The sequence below is a fragment of the Myotis myotis genome, unplaced genomic scaffold (genome assembly GCF_014108235.1).
Source record: "Myotis myotis isolate mMyoMyo1 unplaced genomic scaffold, mMyoMyo1.p scaffold_m19_p_8, whole genome shotgun sequence".
Lineage (NCBI taxonomy): Eukaryota > Metazoa > Chordata > Mammalia > Chiroptera > Vespertilionidae > Myotis > Myotis myotis.
Window position 1 is genome coordinate 86,819,595 of NW_023416390.1, and position 17,598 is coordinate 86,837,192.

At 42.0% G+C, this 17,598-nt stretch overlaps 1 protein-coding gene across 8 annotated transcripts in view; it reads right to left on the minus strand.

Annotated features, from left to right (window-relative positions):
- The window catches only part of CLASP1 (cytoplasmic linker associated protein 1), a 293,090-nt gene that overhangs the window by 83,085 nt on the left and 192,407 nt on the right, over window positions 1-17,598 (minus strand). For 4 of the 8 annotated variants that reach the window (XM_036318904.1, XM_036318901.1, XM_036318898.1 and 1 more), the window contains 5 exons: window positions 16,912-16,935; window positions 15,237-15,481; window positions 12,276-12,339; window positions 10,583-10,651; window positions 3,370-3,372 (listed from right to left, as the gene is read on the minus strand). In XM_036318904.1, the coding sequence (XP_036174797.1) occupies window positions 3,370-3,372; window positions 10,583-10,651; window positions 12,276-12,339; window positions 15,237-15,481; window positions 16,912-16,935 (405 nt within the window). The remainder of the gene's footprint in view (window positions 1-3,369; window positions 3,373-10,582; window positions 10,652-12,275; window positions 12,340-15,236; window positions 15,482-16,911; window positions 16,936-17,598) is intronic. The other 4 variants (XM_036318902.1, XM_036318900.1, XM_036318897.1 and 1 more) reach the window with 3 other exon arrangements.

Below are 17,598 nucleotides of genomic sequence, written 5' to 3' on the forward strand. Positions count from 1 at the left end.
AACGACACACAAAACCCGCACAAGGGAGCACCCTGCTCAGGTGGCCAGGAAGTCCACCACAGGACCTGAAAGGACACCTATTACTTAAGGCCACTGTCAACTGGGAGATGCAGCAGCTCTACCTAATACATACAAACAGAGGGAAGCAGCCAAAATAAGGAGAAAAAGAAACATGTCCCAAATGAAAGAACTGGACAAAACTCCAGAAAAATAATTAAATGAAATGAAGGCCAGCAATGTACCAGATTGAGTTCAAAACACAGCTAATAAGAATGCTCCATGAATTTATAGGAAGAATAGATAATCTCAGTGTGAACTTCAACAAAGAGACAGGAAACATAAAAAAAGAGTTAAAAAATATATAAAAAAAAGAACTAGTCAGAAATAAAGAATACCATAACTGAAATGAAAAGTACATTACATAGAATCACCAGCAGATTAGAAAAGCCAGAGGACTGAATCAGCAACATGGAAGAAAAGGTTGTGGAAAACAACCCATTAGAAAGCAAAAAGAAGAAAAAAAAATTAAGGATAGTTGAAGCCAGGGTTTGCCAACTGGTGGTCCATGGACCACTGGTGGTCTGTGAGGTCCGAAAGGTTGGCGACCACAGGTTTAAGGAAACCTTTGGAGTAGCGGTCACCAACCGGTGGTCCACAGACCACTGGTGATCCATGAGGTCCGAAAAGTTGGTGACTGCTGGTTGAAGGGACCTCTTGGACAATGTCAAGCATATTAACATTCGTGTTATGGGGGTGCCGGAAGGAGAAGAGAGAGATCAAGAGATGGAAAGCCTATTTGAATAAATAATGACTGAAAACTCCACTAACCTGGAAAAAATAAGGTAGTTATAAAAGGCCAGAAAGTGCAGAGACTCCAAAACAAGATCAGCCGAAAGAGGCCCATATGAAGATATCATAATTAAAATGGCAAAGTTTAAAGACAATTTTAAAAGCAGCAAGAGAAAGACAGCTACTTATAAAGGAACTCCCATAAGATGTCAGCTGATTACTCAACAGAAACTTTGCAGGCCAGAAAGGACTGGCACGAAATATTCAAAAGGATGAAAAGCAAGGACCTACAACCAAGATTACACTAGGAAATATTCAGTGATGAAAAGCAAGAACTTACAACCAAGGTTACTCTATCCAGAGCAAGGTTATCATCTAGAATTGAGGGTGAGCTAAAGAGTTTCCCAGCTAAAATAAACCTAAAAAAATCCATCACCACCAAACCAGCATTATAGGAAATATTAATTCTCTAGAAGTCTAGAGAAAAACAATATGTAATATATGAATATGAAAATAAGTAAAGAAAAAATTCTCACTAACAAAGGCAAACATAATAAAAGCAGATCAACCAACTATAAAGCTAACACAAAGATTAAAAGGCAATTGTGTATAATTACAACAATAAATTAAGAGATACACTTAAAACACACACAAAAGAAATATTAAAAATATGACAAAAACATAAATATGGGGGAAGAGAATAAAAATGGTAGGGATTTTGTGAATGTTTTCAAACTTAAGTGACCATCAACTTAAAATAGATTATTACAAACGAGTATATATGAAGCACACAGTAACCAAAAATCTACAAAGATTTATACAAAAAGTAAAGAGAAAGGAATCTAAAACAACACTACACAAAGTCATCAACATACAAGAGAAGAGAGTAAGAGAATAAGGCAGCAATAAAGAGATATAAAAACAATAATAAAATGCCAATAACCACATGCTTACTTTAAATGTAAGTAATTAGTTACTTTAAATGTAAATGTACTAAATGCTCCAATCGAAAGATATAGGGTGAGTAAAGGGATAAAAACAAAAACCAAAACACAAGACCTATGTGTTTTTGTGACCTATGTGACCTAGGCATCTTATATATGATGCCTATAGGAGACCTTTTTCAGATCAAAAAACACACAGCCTGTAAGTAAAGGAATGGGAAAAGACACTTTCAAAATAAAGTTTCAAACAAAGGTTGTAACAAGAGACAAAAAAAGGACATTTCATAATGATAAAGGAACCAATTCAATAGGAGGATATAACTTTTAAACATTTTACGTACCCATCATAGGTGCTGAGCACCTAAGTATGTAAAGCAAATATTGATAGAACTAAAGGGAGCGATCAACAAGTAATACAATTATTGCAGGGGACTTTAACACCTATTGATATCAATGGACTGACTTAAATGACACAATCCATCAGATTATCTAATAACCCATATTTTTAGGACATTTCACCCAAAAGCAAGAGACTATACATTTTTTCAAGTGCACAAGGACCATTTCCCAGTACAGATGAACTATTAGGCCACAAAACAAGTATCAATAAAATTTAAAAGACTGAAATCATAACAAGCGTATTCTCTGATCATAATGGCAGGAAACTAGAAATCAATTACAAAAAACACACAGACACATGGAGGCTAAATAACATGCTACTAAAAAATAAATGGGGTTAATAATGTGGTTTTAAAAAATCAAGACATCTAGAGACAAATAAAAACACAACAACCCGCCAAAACCGGTTTGGCTCAGTGGATAGAGCGTCGGCCTGCGGACTGAAAGGTCCCAGGTTCAATTCCGGTCAAGGGCATGTACCTGGGTTGCGGGCACATCCCCGGTGGGAGATGTGCAGGAGGCAGCTGATCGATGTTTCTCTCTCATCGATGTTTCTAACTCTCTATCTCTCTCTCTTCCTTTCTGTAAAAAATCAATAAAATATATTTTTTAATAATAAAAAAAAAAAAAAAAAAAAAAACACAACAACCCAAAACCTATGGGACACAGCAAAAGCAGTCCTAAAAGGGAAATTCATAGCAAATAGGCTAACCTCAAGAAACAAGAAAAATCTCAAATAAACAATCTAACCTTACACCTAAATGGACAAGAAAAAGAACAAACAAAGCCCAAAGTATGAGTAGAAGGAAATAATAAAGATCAGAGCAGAAATAACAAGACTAGAAAAGATCAGTAAAACCAAGTGCTGCTCTTTCGAAAAAATAGACAAAACACATTATCAAAAAAAAGACAGAGGACCCAAATAAATAAAATTATAAATAAAAGAGAAATTACAACTGACATGACAGAAATACAAAGGATTATAAGAAAATGCTACAATTATATGCCAACAAATTGGACAATTTGGAAGAAATGGACAAATTCCTAGAAGCATACAATCTTCCAAGACTGAATCAAGAATAAACAGAACAGCCGAAACCGGTTTGGCTCAGTGGATAGAGCATCGGTCTGCGGACTGAGGGGTCCCAGGTTCGATTCCGGTCAAGGGCATGTACCTTGGTTGTGGGCATATCCCCAGTGGGGAGTGTGCAGGGGGCAGCCGATCCATGTTTCTAACTCTCTATCTCTCTCCCTTCCTCTCTGTAAAAAAAAAATCAATAAAATATATTAAAAAAAAAAAAAGAATAAACAGAACATGTGAAGATGGGTAACTACAACAAAATCAAATCAGTAATTAAAAAAACGCCCAAATGTGGGGAAGCATGGGACTTGGTTGCAAAGTTTAAGGAGAATTCTCCAAAAGGATGGAGGCCTCTAGGGGGACCTTGCCAAAGTGGCAGCCCCTGCCTTGACTTTTCCAAACAAGTTTGAGCCTCCAGGTGTTTACTGGAATCTTTATGTCTATTCTTTAGACATCGTTGCTTAAAGGACACAACAGATGCATGTGTCTTCTCAAGTATGCTTACCCTTCTGATAGTATCTAATAGTTCATTTTAGTTCAAGCTGTTGTTACAATAAAAGCCTTAGGAGGCAGGCGAATGCGGCTGCTTGGTTTCTCAAGCCAAGCAGTCCCTTAGCCCTCTCTTTCACAGAAACATGTGTCAGAGTAATCATTCACCCATCACTCAGGATCTGCTGATCAGCCCTGGCACCCAACAAACAAAAGTCCTGCACCAGATGGCTCCGCAGGTGAATTAATAGCTATCCTTTCCAAATTATTTCAAAAACTTTTAAGAGGATGGAAGGATCCCAAGATCATTTTATGAGGCAGCATAACCCTGATAACAAAACCAGATAAAAAACACTACAAAAAGAAAAATTGGAGAACCAAGATGGCGGCATAGGTTAACGCCGGAGTTTGCTGCTTTGAACAACTACTTCAAAAGTGAAACCAAAAAACGGAAGGGACATCACCCAGAACCACAGGAACGCTGGCTGAGTGTAAGTCCTACAACTAGGAGGAAAGAGAAACGCATACGGACACTCAGAGGAGGCGCAGTGCTGAAGTCAAATTCTGAGGTGCGGAGTGCGCGGAGCGGGCTGGCGGCGGAGGGCGCGGTTGGCGTTTTCAATCAGGAGGGAGTCGCAGACTCTGAGCTCCAGATACGGGCGAGTCTCTAGGGTCCCTGACTCAAACGGGAGAAGCGGGACTGTCTGGCTTCGGTCAGAGCAAGTGCAGCTTTCTCTCCGAGCTTTGCAGCAGGTGCTGGGACTCAGAGAGGCAGAGCCCCTGGGGACAGGACTGAGAGCCGCCATAACTGCTCTCTCCGGCCCACCCTGTTGATCCTGTGGGACCCGCCCCGCCCAAGCCCTGCACACAGGCATTTGCCGGATAGCCTCAGGCAAACGCCAGATTAGCACCTCCCTAGAGGACAGAAGTTCTCTCACTGCTGACACAGCTGATTCTCATAGCCACTTGGCCTGGAGGTCAAACCCTCCCTGGTATTAGCTACAACAAGGTTTAACTATAAGACTGCGAACAAAGACCACGAGGGGGTGCACCAAGGAAGCATAACAAAATGCGGAGACAAAGAAACAGGACAAAATTGTCAATGGAAGATATAGAGTTCAGAACCACACTTTTAAGGTCTCTCAAGAACTGTTTAGAAGCCGCCGATAAACTTAATGAGATCTACAAGAAAACTAATGAGACCCTCGATCTTATATTGGGGAACCAACTAGAAATTAAGCATACACGGACTGAAATAACGAATATTATACAGACTCCCGACAGCAGACCAGAGGAGCGCAAGAATCAAGTCAATGATTTGAAATGCGAGGAAGCAAAAAACACCCAACCGGAAAAGCAAAATGAAAAAAGAATCCAAAAATGCGAGGATAGTGTAAGGAGCCTCTGGGACAGCTTCAAGCGTACCAACATCAGAATTATAGGGGTGCCAGAAGATGAGAGAGAGCAAGATATTGAAAACCTATTTGAAGAAATAATGACAGAAAACTTCCCCCACCTGGTGAAAGAAATGGACTTACAGGTCCAAGAAGCGCGGAGAACCCCAAACAAAAGGAATCCAAAGAGGACCACACCAAGACACATCATAATTAAAATGCCAAGAGCAAAAGATAAAGAGAGAATCTTAAAAACAGCAAGAGAAAGAAACTCAGTTACCTACAAGGGAATACCCATACGACTGTCAGCTGATTTCTCAACAGAAACTTTGCAGGCCAGAAGGGAGTGGCAAGAAATATTCAAAGTGATGAATACCAAGAACCTACAACCAAGATTACTTTATCCAGCAAAGCTATCATTCAGAATTGAAGGTCAGATAAAGAGCTTCACAGATAAGGAAAAGCTAAAGGAGTTCATCACCACCAAACCAGGATTATATGAAATGCTGAAAGGTATCCTTTAAGAAGAGGAAGAGGAAGAAAAAGGTAAAGATACAAATTATGAACAACAAATATGCATCTATCAACAAGTGAATATAAGAATCAAGTGAATAAATAATCTGATGAACAGAATGAACTGTTGATTATAATAGAATCAGGGACATAGAAAGGGAATGGACTGACTATCCCTGGGGGGGAAAGGGGTGTGGGAGATGCGGGAAGAGACTGGACAAAAATCGTGCACCTATGGATGAGGACAGTGGGTGGGGAGTGAGGGCGGAGGGTGGGGCGGGAACTGGGAGGAGGGGAGTTATGGGGGGGAAAAAAGAGGAACAAATGTAATAATCTGAACAATAAAGATTTAATTTAAAAAAAAAAAAAAAAAAAGAAGAGACAAAATTATGTGAAGTCAGAGGCAGAAATTGGAGTCAAGTAGCCAAAAAAAGCCAAGTCATGACTGCAGCTGCCAGAAGCTGGAAGAGACAAGGAAGGATCCTCCCCGAATGTGTTCCAAGGACACACGGCCCCGCTGACATCTTGATTTAGGACTTCTGTCCTCCAGAACTATGAAAGAATACATTCCTGCTTGTGTAAGCTACCCAGTTTGTGGCAGTCTGTGACAGCAGCCATAGGAAACTAATACATAAGAGTTAGGAAATATTAGGGGCTACCCATATCATTATCACTGTTATGGTCAGCATAGAAACACACCCAAATCTTACCAAACCCAAATAAAGCCCTGCTCTCCAAAAAAAAAAAAAAAAAAAAGAATTAAATTTAAGACCAAAAATCACAAAACTCCTATAAGAAAACATAGGCAGTAAACCCTCTGACATCGCTTCTTAGTCATATTCATATATATATATATATTCGTATATGTCCTCGGGGAAGGGTAATAAAATAAATAAATAAATAAATAAATAAATGGGACTTCATCTAATTAAAAAGTTTTTCCAGAGGGAAGAAATCATGAACAAAACAAAATGACAACCTACTACATTGGTGACGATATCGTCAATGATATGCCAGATAAGGAGTTAATACCCAAAATATATAAGAAACTCATACAACCTAATACCAAAGAAATTAAGAAATGGGCAGAGGATTTGAATAGATATTTTTCCAAAGAGGACATAAAGATGGGCAACAAACGTATGAAAAGATGCTCAATGTAACTAATCAACAGAGAAATGCAAATTAAAATCACAATGAGATATCACTTCACACGTGTTAGAATGGCTATCATCAATAAATCAACAAACAAGTTTTGATGAGGATACAGAGAAAAGAAAACCCTTGTGCACCGTTCTTGAGATTGCAAACTGGTACAGCCACCATGGAAAACACCATGGAGATTCCTCAAAAAATTAAAAACAGAACTACCATATGACTCTGCAAGTCCGCTTCTGGGTATTCATCCAAAGAAATCCAAAACATTAATTGGAAAAGACACATGCATCCCATGTTCATTGCAGCATTATTTATAAGAGCCAAGATATGGAGGCAAAGTAAGTCACCATCAACAGACAATAGAAGAGGTAGTCCATATATGCAATGGAATATTATTCAGGTGAAGGGATTAAAATGTACAAATTGCCAATTATAAAAACAGTCATTGAGATTAAAGTACATCATAGGAATACATACTAATAAAAGGATAATATGCTAATTAGACCGGACATCTTCGGAACATCTTTCCAGACAAAGCCATGGTGGCGGGGACCAAGGCAGAGGCAATTAGGGACTATCAGGTTGGCAGGGGAGAGCAGTTAGGAGCGATCAGGCTGGCTGGGGAGAGCAGTTAGGGGCAATCAGGCCGGCAGGGGAGGGCAGTTAGGGGCGATCAGGATGGCAGGGGAGGACAGTTAGGGGCAATCAGGCTGGCAGGGGAGCAGTTAGGGGGCAATCAGGCCAGCACAGCAGGGGAGCAGTTAGGGGGCAATCAGGCCGGTAGGCAGAGGCAGTTAGGAGCAATCAGGCCAGCAGGGGAGCAGTTAGGGGCATCAGGCCGGCAGACAGAGGCAGTTAGAGGCAATCAGGTAGGCAGGCAGGCAAGCAGTTAGGAGCCAGCGGTCCTGACTTGAGAGAGGGATGTCCAACTGCCGGTTTAGGCCTGATCCCAAGGGGTCCTGGATTGGAGAGGTTGCAGGCAGGGCTGAGGGGATTCCCTCCGCCCGCCACCCCCCCCCCCGTAGAAATTTTGTGCACTGGGCCTCTAGTATAGTCAATAATACTGTAATAACTGTGTAAGGTATTGGGTGGGTACTAGACTTGGGTGATCACTTAGTAAGTTACATAAATGTCTAATCACTATGTTGTATAAGTTAAACTAATGTAATGTTGTATGCCCCTGGTCAGCAAACTGCGGTTCACCAGCCACATGCAGCTCTTTGGCCCCTTGAGTGTGGCTCTTCCTAAGCCTTAGGAGTACCCTAATTGAGTTAATAACAATGTACCTACCTATATAGTTTAAATTTAAAAAATTTGGCTCTCAAAAGAAATTTCAATCGTTGTAATGTTGATATTTGGCTCTGTTGACTAATGAGTTTGTTGACCACAATTGTATGCTAAGTATAACTGAAAAAAATTTTTAAATTTTTAAATAAAGATTACCATGTGACATCTATACCAAAAAAAAAGTTACAGGATGAAGGGGGAAAAAACTTGTGTATTTTTTTTCATTCTAGTCATCTATTTTAATGCATACCAAAATTCAGATATTGTCAAGTAATATCTTTATAAAATGACTAGAGGCCCAGTGCACAAAAATTTAATTTGTGCACTCAGGGTGGGGGGGGGTCCCTCAGCCCGGCCTGTGCCCATTCACAGTCCAGGACCCCTTGGGGGATGTCCACCTGTCGACTTAGGCCCATTCCCCAGGGGATCAGGCCTAAAAGCTTGCAGTCAGACATCCTTCTGGCAGCCAGGGAGCCCTCGGGGAATGTCTGACTAAAGGCTTAGGCCCCCAAGGGATTGGGTCTAAAACGTTAGTTGGACATTCTTAGTGCTCCCACGGAGGTGGGAGAGGTTAAAAAATATAAAAATATAAGCTGCCATGAGCCAGCTTCTGGCTGAGTGGCACTCCCCATATGGAAGTGCACTGACCACCAGGGGGCAGCTCATGCATTGAGCATCTGCCCCCTGGTGGCCAGTGCACATCATAGGAACCGGTCATTCTGCCGTTCAGTCAATGTGCATATTAGCCTTTTATTATTATTATATAGGATGTCCCTATTTCCCCCCTTTTGCCCCCTCTACCCCGCTCTTGCCCCCACCTTCTCTCTGGCCATCACCATACTGTTGTCTGTGTCCATGGGTTGTGCATACATTTTCTTTGGCTAATCCCTTCTTTAAATTCACTTCTTTAAATTTTTATTTTCAGATAAGTGCCTATAACTGCACTATTATATATTTTCTATTGTATCATTTAGAATTAAGATATTTTTTAATTGAACCCTTGTAAATTTTAGCACAATTTAATAAATTATGCTAGAAGCAATTAGGAGATTTTTCATGTAATGCAGATACATTTCAATTAATATTTTATTAATTTTTAATTTTTAATATTTTAATTTGAAATAATCTCATACATATAAAAAAAACCTATAAAATACTACAGCATATTATATGTACCTTTCACCCAATTTCTTAGGTATTAATAATTTTTTTTAATTATTATTAGTTAAGGTATTACAAATGTGTCCTCATCCCGCCCCCCGCCCCGCACACTCATGCTCCCATCACCCTGTTGTCCATGTCCATTGGTTTGGCTTATATACATGTATACAAGTCCTTCGGTTGATCTCTTCCCCTTACCCCCGCCCTCCCCTACTTTCCTTCTGGGGATTGATAGCATGATCGCTGTTTCTCAGTCTTTGGATCTGTCCCTTTTCATCAGTCTATGTTGTTCTCTATAATCCACAAATGAGTGAGATCATGTGGTATCTATCCTTCTCTGACTGGCTTAAGGTGTTAATAATTTAAACATAACCATTATACAACTAACAAAATTTGGAATATATTTTTCTTAGAATCTCTTTAATGTTACTTAATCCATTTACTTTGTTCTTGTTAATCTTCACCCAAGGATATTTTTCCATTGAATTTTAGAGAGAGTGAAGGGAAAGGGAGAGACACACTGATTTGGTTGCCTCCTCCACATGCTTTGATAGGGACTGGGGATCAAGCCAGCAACTGAGGTACATGCCCTCGACTGGAATCGAACCTGGGACCCTCAGTCCACGGGCTAATGCTCTATCCACTGAGAAAAACAGGCTGCAGCTTAATTCATTTACTTTTAATCTATATGTTTCTTTATGTTTAAAGTGGGTTTTGTTTTTGATTCACCCTCATAATCTGTCTTTTAATTGGTGCATTTATGCCACTGACTTTCAGAGTGCTTACTAATAGAGTTACTACCATATCAGGGGCTTCTGGGGCGGCAAAGTGTGGCCGGCTCCTGGGGCTTCTGGGGCGAGGGCGGGCCTGCCCTGGATTGCGGAGCACTGGCAGCTCGCGCTGTCCCACCCTGCCTGCAGTATGCAAATTAGACGCCATCTTTGTTGGTGGTTAATTTGCATATCATGCTGATTAGCCAATGGGCGGTGTAGCGAAGGTATGGTCAATTATCATGTTTGTCTATTATTAGATAGGATATTACAAAAGCCATAAAAAGCTTATAAAAGGTTATGGCTTAAAATCTCACATTATTATCATGCTGCTATATACTTATTATTGCTGTCTAGGGTGAGACAATCACAGTGGACCAATCTCAGAGAGGTAAGTGGCACCTATCTCCCTCTACTTGGTTATGAGCATCGCTCTACGGAGACAACCCAGTCATCATATACCAAATAGTGCAGCAACTATTAACCACCAGGGTGTCAAGTGGCTCAGAAGAAAGTCCATGAGCTCAGCTGTGGGGTTCCTAGCTTAGCTCAAAGGCAGCTTGCAAATAGTAACTAGACTGAGACCTCCAAACTCACTGTACAAGAGCCTTCTGATGGAAACAAATTTCCTTCTTTATCCTCACATTCTGGTTCTGAATCAGCAATCTAGAGGTGACAGGTAACAGAAATTTCGTCAATGTCCCAAACCATCTAATCCTTTATGCTATGAATTCTATAAATCTTATGCTTATGATTTAAATCTTAGTGTTTTTAACATTATTTTAGAGAAGAAATCTTGATAATTATATCATTTGGCCCTTAAACTCAACCTTTCTTGGATCTTATTAATAGTTAATGTTAACCTTGCTATGAGGGTCAGGGTCCTAACAGGGATTTTAAACCACACTTCAAGACCGATGGAGAAGTGCTGTCCAAAAAGGGGGAGAATGCCTGCACTCATTCCCCTATGCTGTGTGAGCATCTCAAACAGCAGGGGTCACATGCTGCTCCGTGCACCCCTTGCCCAGAGTGGGTGCCAGGAATGCTGAATGATGGCACAGAGGTGGCAGCTTCAGGGACAAATCCCATGAAGAGGAAAGGCTCGGAAAAGGGGACCTCACAAAAACAGCTTCTTTCTGGGCCACCACGGCTTCATGCTTCCAGAAAAACTTAGGACAGACCATTTTCACTAGGAAACTGAAGTATAAGATAGTGAAGTCCTGCATGTAAAGCATTTAAGATTTGCTTATGGTGACTAAGATTTTCTCAATTTCTGTACTTTAGTTTCTGTCCTTTATCCACCCTTTAACTTTCCCAATATCATCATCCCCAAACAATGCCAATTACGTAGAACCTGGACTCTGAGTAAGCGGTCTAAAGGGCCCTCTCGGACCACTCCTGCGAGGACCCGGACCCCTCCCTGTGGTGTGCTCCTTGGGCAGGGATGCCCTTGTCAGAAAGGCAGGCCTCAGGCTCCGTGCTCTCCTGGGCTCCCAGGAGGGGGAGGCACCAGCTAAGTGGCTACCAGTCAGCAAGTTCTTGGGGCTGGCAAATTCTATTTGTAAAAATAACTTAACCTGGTTCTCTAATAAATCTATTACATAAATGCTTCCACTTTTCTATCTTGTCTTATATACAAATATTCTACCTGGGATGCAAAAAAATTATTATATACTTGATTATTTTCTTCACTACTGAAATTTTTTTTAAAAGTCACTATATTATATAATATAATGTTACATTCTAGCATCTAGCCCACTGTTGGCTAATAGGAGCCACTCAAAAATATCTGCTGAAAGACAACTGATTCCCTCCATAATAACTCGTACTTGAAATGCACTTTATATATAACTTGAAGCTTCACAGACATTTGAAGCTTCCAAGAATTCCATTTTTAAAAGATGTGACATAAGCTATTGCTGAAATTAGTGTTACATCTGTGAGGTCTTTTTTGTGTGTTTTTTAATCCTCCCCCAAGGATATGTTTAGTGGAAGGGAGAGAGAGGGAGAGGGAAAAAGGGAGGGAGGAGGGGTAGAAAAGGGGGAAAGAGAAAAACATGGATGCACCAGCGATAGAACCTGCAACCTAGGTATGTGCCCTGACCTGGGAACAAACCTGCAACCTTTTGGTGTACAGGACGATGCTCCAGCCAGCTGAGCCACAAACCAGGGCTAATCTGTAAGGTCTTAACTTCACTACAGGGAATTATCTCTCATTCTTTAGAAGTATATGACACAGCTCACAGACATGCAGAGAGAAAGGTAAGCAAGGCATGATTCCCAGACTTACCTTGCTATGTGGGTCAGCAAACATTCGTGTGAAGATCTCACACAATCTTTTCAATTCTACTCGACTAAAAAAAAATAAAACGGAAATAAATTCCCTTTATTAAGTCAACACTAAAATTAGTTATAGCTTTGGTTTAAAAATCCTTTTATTTCAGTCAACTACATACGTTTTATATTTTTATTAAAGTTTTTTTCACACAAAAAACTTTATATTATTTAACTCATGATGAAATCAAACGGGAATATGAAACTATAATAGTTTTGTTTTTATTTTAAAATTAGGAAACTAAATCTCAGAGAGTGCCTAAGTTTGCAGGTATGGAAGTGGCAAAGCCACGAGATAAATCCTGTTCATTTCATCCAGGTCTGTTTTCCACCTGCCACAGATGGAGGGCAACGGGATAAACTAGGAAAGCATGTACTCTGGGGTCATACGGACCTGAATCTTAATCTCAGTTCTGCCAGAGAAAGTATGAGTCACACAGGGTAAGAGCTCCCTGGCTGCTGCGAGGATGAGAAGAGATGACACCTCCTTCCAACAACTGTGCCTAAGACACAGCAACCGCGTTTCGTTTTAGGGCCCCTCTGCCTTTCTTATCCTTAACTGTACTACCAAGTCCCAATTTTACTTCAAGGCTGATTAGAAGGGACATATTTTTCCCAAATCATGCCTGAGTAATCCCCCCTTATACACACAACACAGTCTAGATTAGACCAAAGCTAATCAAAGATTTCTAGAGGCTATTCAGTGGATACTTGGTGAACACCGAGATGTAAGAAACTGAGACCAGCAGAACTAACTAGATTCTTGAGGCAACAATCACAACAAATAATCCTCATTTTGTTCTTTGACAGATCACTAGCGGTCAGAAGGCACATGACAGAAGTTCTCAGGACGTCTTCATGAACGGAATAGAATTTGGGGGGGGGGGGGCGCGAGGGGGCGGGTAGCAGAGTAGAGTCAGGCTGACTTGGGAGCCACACCGCATAGGGATTCCTGGGGCAGTGCTCACTTAACTTTGCAGAACCCATCTAGGACCACAAAAGTATCCGGTGTCATAATTCATCTTTAAAAAATTATCTAAAGAACATAATACACTGTCATGGATTATAAGTTGCCCACTTTTTCACATTTTTAACATCTCTGTAATTGTGAGATTCATCTTATAATCAATGACATATTAACGTCAGGTTTAATAAGCAGCATTTCTTCTTAAAAGGGATATAAAATAACTAGAAATTTGTGCACTGGGGGGGGGGGGGGGTGTCTCCTCAGCCCGGCCTGTGCCCTCTCGCAGTCTAGGACCCCTCGGGGGATGTCCACCTGCTGGCTTAGGCCCACTCCCCAGGCAATTGGGCCTAAGCTGGCAGTCAGACATCACTCTGGCAGCCTGCGAGCCCTCAGGGGATGTCCACTTGCCAACGGGGGGCAAGCCTAAGCTGCAGTCGGACATCCTTAGCACTGCTAAAGAGGCGGGAAAGGTTCCTGCCAACACCACTATGCTGGCAGCTGGCAGCCTGGCTTGTGGCTGATGGGAGCGCACTGACCACCAGGGGGCAGCTCCTGCATTGAGCATCTGCCCCCTGGTGGTCAGTGTGTGTCATAGTGACCAGTCATTCCCAGTCGTTCTGCTGTTAGGGTCAATTTGCATATTACCCTTTTATTATATAGGATAGAGGCCTGGTGCAATGGTGGGGGCCGGCTGGTTTGCCGTGAAGGGTGTCCCGGATGAGGGTGGGGGTCCCGCTGGGGTGCCTGGCCAGCCTGGGTGAGGGGCTGAGGGCTGTTTTCAGGCTGGCCACACCCCCTTCAGGGTGGGGATCCCCACTGGGGTGCCTGGCCAGCCTAGGTGAGGAGCTGATGGCTGTTTGCAGGCTGGCCATGCCCCCCAGTGGGGACCCTCACCCCATGGGGGTGTGGCCAGCCTGGGTGAGGGGCTGAGGGCTGTTTTCAGGCTGGCCACATCCCCTTCAGGGTGAGGGGGGGTTCCGCTGGGGTGCCTGGTCAGCCTGGGTGAGGGGCTAATGGCTGTTTTCAGGCTGGCCATGCCCCCCGACGACCCAAACTCCCAGCCTCTCCTTTTTTTCTTTTTTTCATGATGGCCTGGAAGCAGGTATCTGGGATTTATTTATCTTCTATAATTAAAACTTAGTAGCCTTGAGTGGAGCCCAGGTCGGCCAGGGCAGGCAGGAAGCTTGGCTTCCTCCATTGCTAGGGGCAACCCAAGCCCCCTGCTCACTCCAGCTCCATGGCTACTGCCATCTTTGTGATGGAGTGATGGTTAATTTGCATATTGCTCTTTTATTAGATAGGATGGTTTGTCTATGTTGCCTTAGATTTGGTGAAATATGGTATAAAAACATACTTTTTTGGTATGTGTGTAATACCTGCTCATGTTAGAAAATTTATGAAATACAGGAACATAAAGAAAAAAGCAAAAACATTAAATACTGTTACTATTAGTAGTCCAATTTAGTAAATCAAGTCAGGATCACTTTAGTATTTATAAGCTACAGATATGCATGTGTATTAAAATTTTTTAGACTGAGACTGCTATCATCTTACCCACAACCCTAAAGTGTAATGAACCACACCAACCTGCAGAGTTTTCTTTTCTTTTCTTTTTCCAAAGCAGCTGTGCCATTTTCTTTCCCTATCAACTATGAGTGATAGTTCCCAGTTTTGTTTTTCACCTAAATTGCAACCTGCACCACGATTTCTCAAATAATAGCTACCAGCCAAATGTGAGCCACCAGGGAACCAGATGTTTTTATAAATCTAATAAACTACAGAGAACTTGCCAGATATTTCAAAATCTCTGGAAGGCAAAGACTGGGTCTTAGTCACCTCAGCACCTTTGGTGCTGGAACTCCATCAGGGCTCCACAAACGTGAGAACCCCCCCACACCCCTGATGCGGACAGTATGGACTCGAAGCAGCTCACCGAGCCACTGCCCTCACCTCAGTGTTCTCTGGCTCTTCAGTAAGTTCTGCAGGCCCAGAAGCCCTTCTTTCCTCTCTGACCAGTTTGAGCTGGCGCAGTGGTTGAGAACTTCTGCCACATCCTCGGTCTGCCGCAGGTAATGGGGGATGCCGCCATTCCTGGAACCATACGAGCGCTCAGAGCAAACACTCGAGGCATCACTGTTGGCATCATCGTCAGAATACATCCCATAGGGCTCATATCTCCTCCTCACAGGCTTCTTCTGCCAGGTCCGAAGAGGGATGGGGTGATGGAGAAAGAAGTGGAAAGATGAAATGACCGTGAGTCGTCCCAAACAAATCCACCACCAACAAAGAGTTGCATGTCAAAGGATGCACACGCAGATGCGGGGCACCACGCCTGCCTGTGTTTACAGATTAGGGAGTGAAAACAGGAAGGCAGATTTCTGGAAGACATAGCGTGTAATAAGCAGAGCACCTGTAGCAGAGAAAAAGAGCATGGTCTCTAGCACACTGTATGGGCTTCTTGGGTTATAATCCTGCTGCCACCACTGGCTGGCTGTGTGACTGCAGAAAGCCTCCGGCCCTTTCTGCTTTAGTTTCCCCATCTTTGAGGTAATAATTACCCCCTTTACAGGCTTCTTCTAAGGATTAAATGTTGCCTGGCTGGTGTGGCTCAGGGATTGAGCATCAACCCATGAACCAGGAGGTTCGAGTCCCTGTCAGGGCACATACCCAGGTTGCAGGCTAGATCCCCAGTGCAGGAGGCAGCCAATCAATGATTCTCACTCATCATTTATATTTCTATCTCTCTTTCTCCCTCTCCCTTCCTCTCTGTGAAATAAAAACATTAAAAAATAACAAATAAATAAATGGAATTGTATGTTAAGTAACCTGGCTTAGCCACCGGACACAAGGCAAGCTGTGTACCCACAGCCTCCTCCCAACCAAAAGTAATATATCTTGAGCATGGTCTATGAGTAAATTTGTTTGAATACTCATACTTCCTTAAAGTCTCAAACAGAAATGACAGTGGCAGAGTAATCTATGTACAAGGATTCCTAAATTATCTGAGCCACTTTTATTAAGGATAAAGTTTTACAGCACAAACGGGCTCCCTGTAGATTAGCATTTCTCTTACCCTGAACACAAGTTAAACCCATAAATAATACAGCAACAGCTAAATAAAATTGATAAAATTTGTAAAATACAATTTAAGAGAAAAGCACAGTTATTTGCTTAAACTGTATAGATGTAATTTCCTAATAAGGTGGTTTTTAGTACATCCCAAATTGCTCAGGACAGTGCTGCTCTATGCCTCATTAGTAAGCCCCTTTCACTCTCAAAAGTATGGCCACCTTACTTATCCAGACACTAGATCCCTCAAATAAGAAAAATACTGAATATATCTAATCATCAAATAACAACATAAGAGTAGTTATAACTGGGGTTTAAAAATAAAATTAAACGCTATTGGGAGAAGGCACAGCCTTACATTAAAAATAAATACTAGAACAAATAGAGTTGCCTGACTCTACCACTAATAAAAGTGTCACCAGATTCAACAATATCATAATTCAGACCAGAATTTCTATATTGCACTATCGTTTTTGTTGCTTTCACTAGCTCCTAAAGGAAATATACTTGCAACAGAAAAAACGGAGTTGTAAAACAAATGTTAAAGCACTGGTACCTTGCTCCTGGAGTCTCCTAACAGCTGTAGGCAGGAAAATATTGAAGGATGGGGAAAAAGCATAGAGAATTATGTCAGAAGCATATGTGGGGATCATTCTTGCAACAAAAGTGTACAGCAAAACATATCTTAGCAAACCAAAAATACAGAGTAGCGAGCGATTCATATCACGTGAGATCAAGTGAGTAATAATAAAAAATGCTTTCACAATGGCATTTCCTAACACTTCTAGCCTTCTTACAAGACCTTCCTGTGCTTGCTGTAATTCTCTGCTAAAGCTCTCCCACACCGAGGGACATCTCCTAAGTCCCCATTAATTCTGTGGCCTGTCCCTGTGGTACACTCTGTCTGCCCGGCTTCCATCCTGTGAGGCCAGAATCGTGGACCATTCTGCGCTTTCTCTTCCGAAGCAGGACCACCGGAGAAACCAAGCAGTTCAAACAAAACTGATGAGGGCAACGTGAGTGTCAACGGAGCTGGAGCTCAGAGAGAAGCCCAAGCCAAAGAGCCGAGATTCGCTCTCCAGGCCTGCTCTGCCTCCTAGAACTTTGTGCAGTCCCTCCGTAGTTCTTCAGAGAACTAAGAAGCGCCCGCCTTAACTGGAAGTCCCATGTAACTAAGGATTTGGCACATCTATCTTTTCCCAACCTCTGACCTCCACTGCCTAGGGTCTCTGAATAAAAAAGA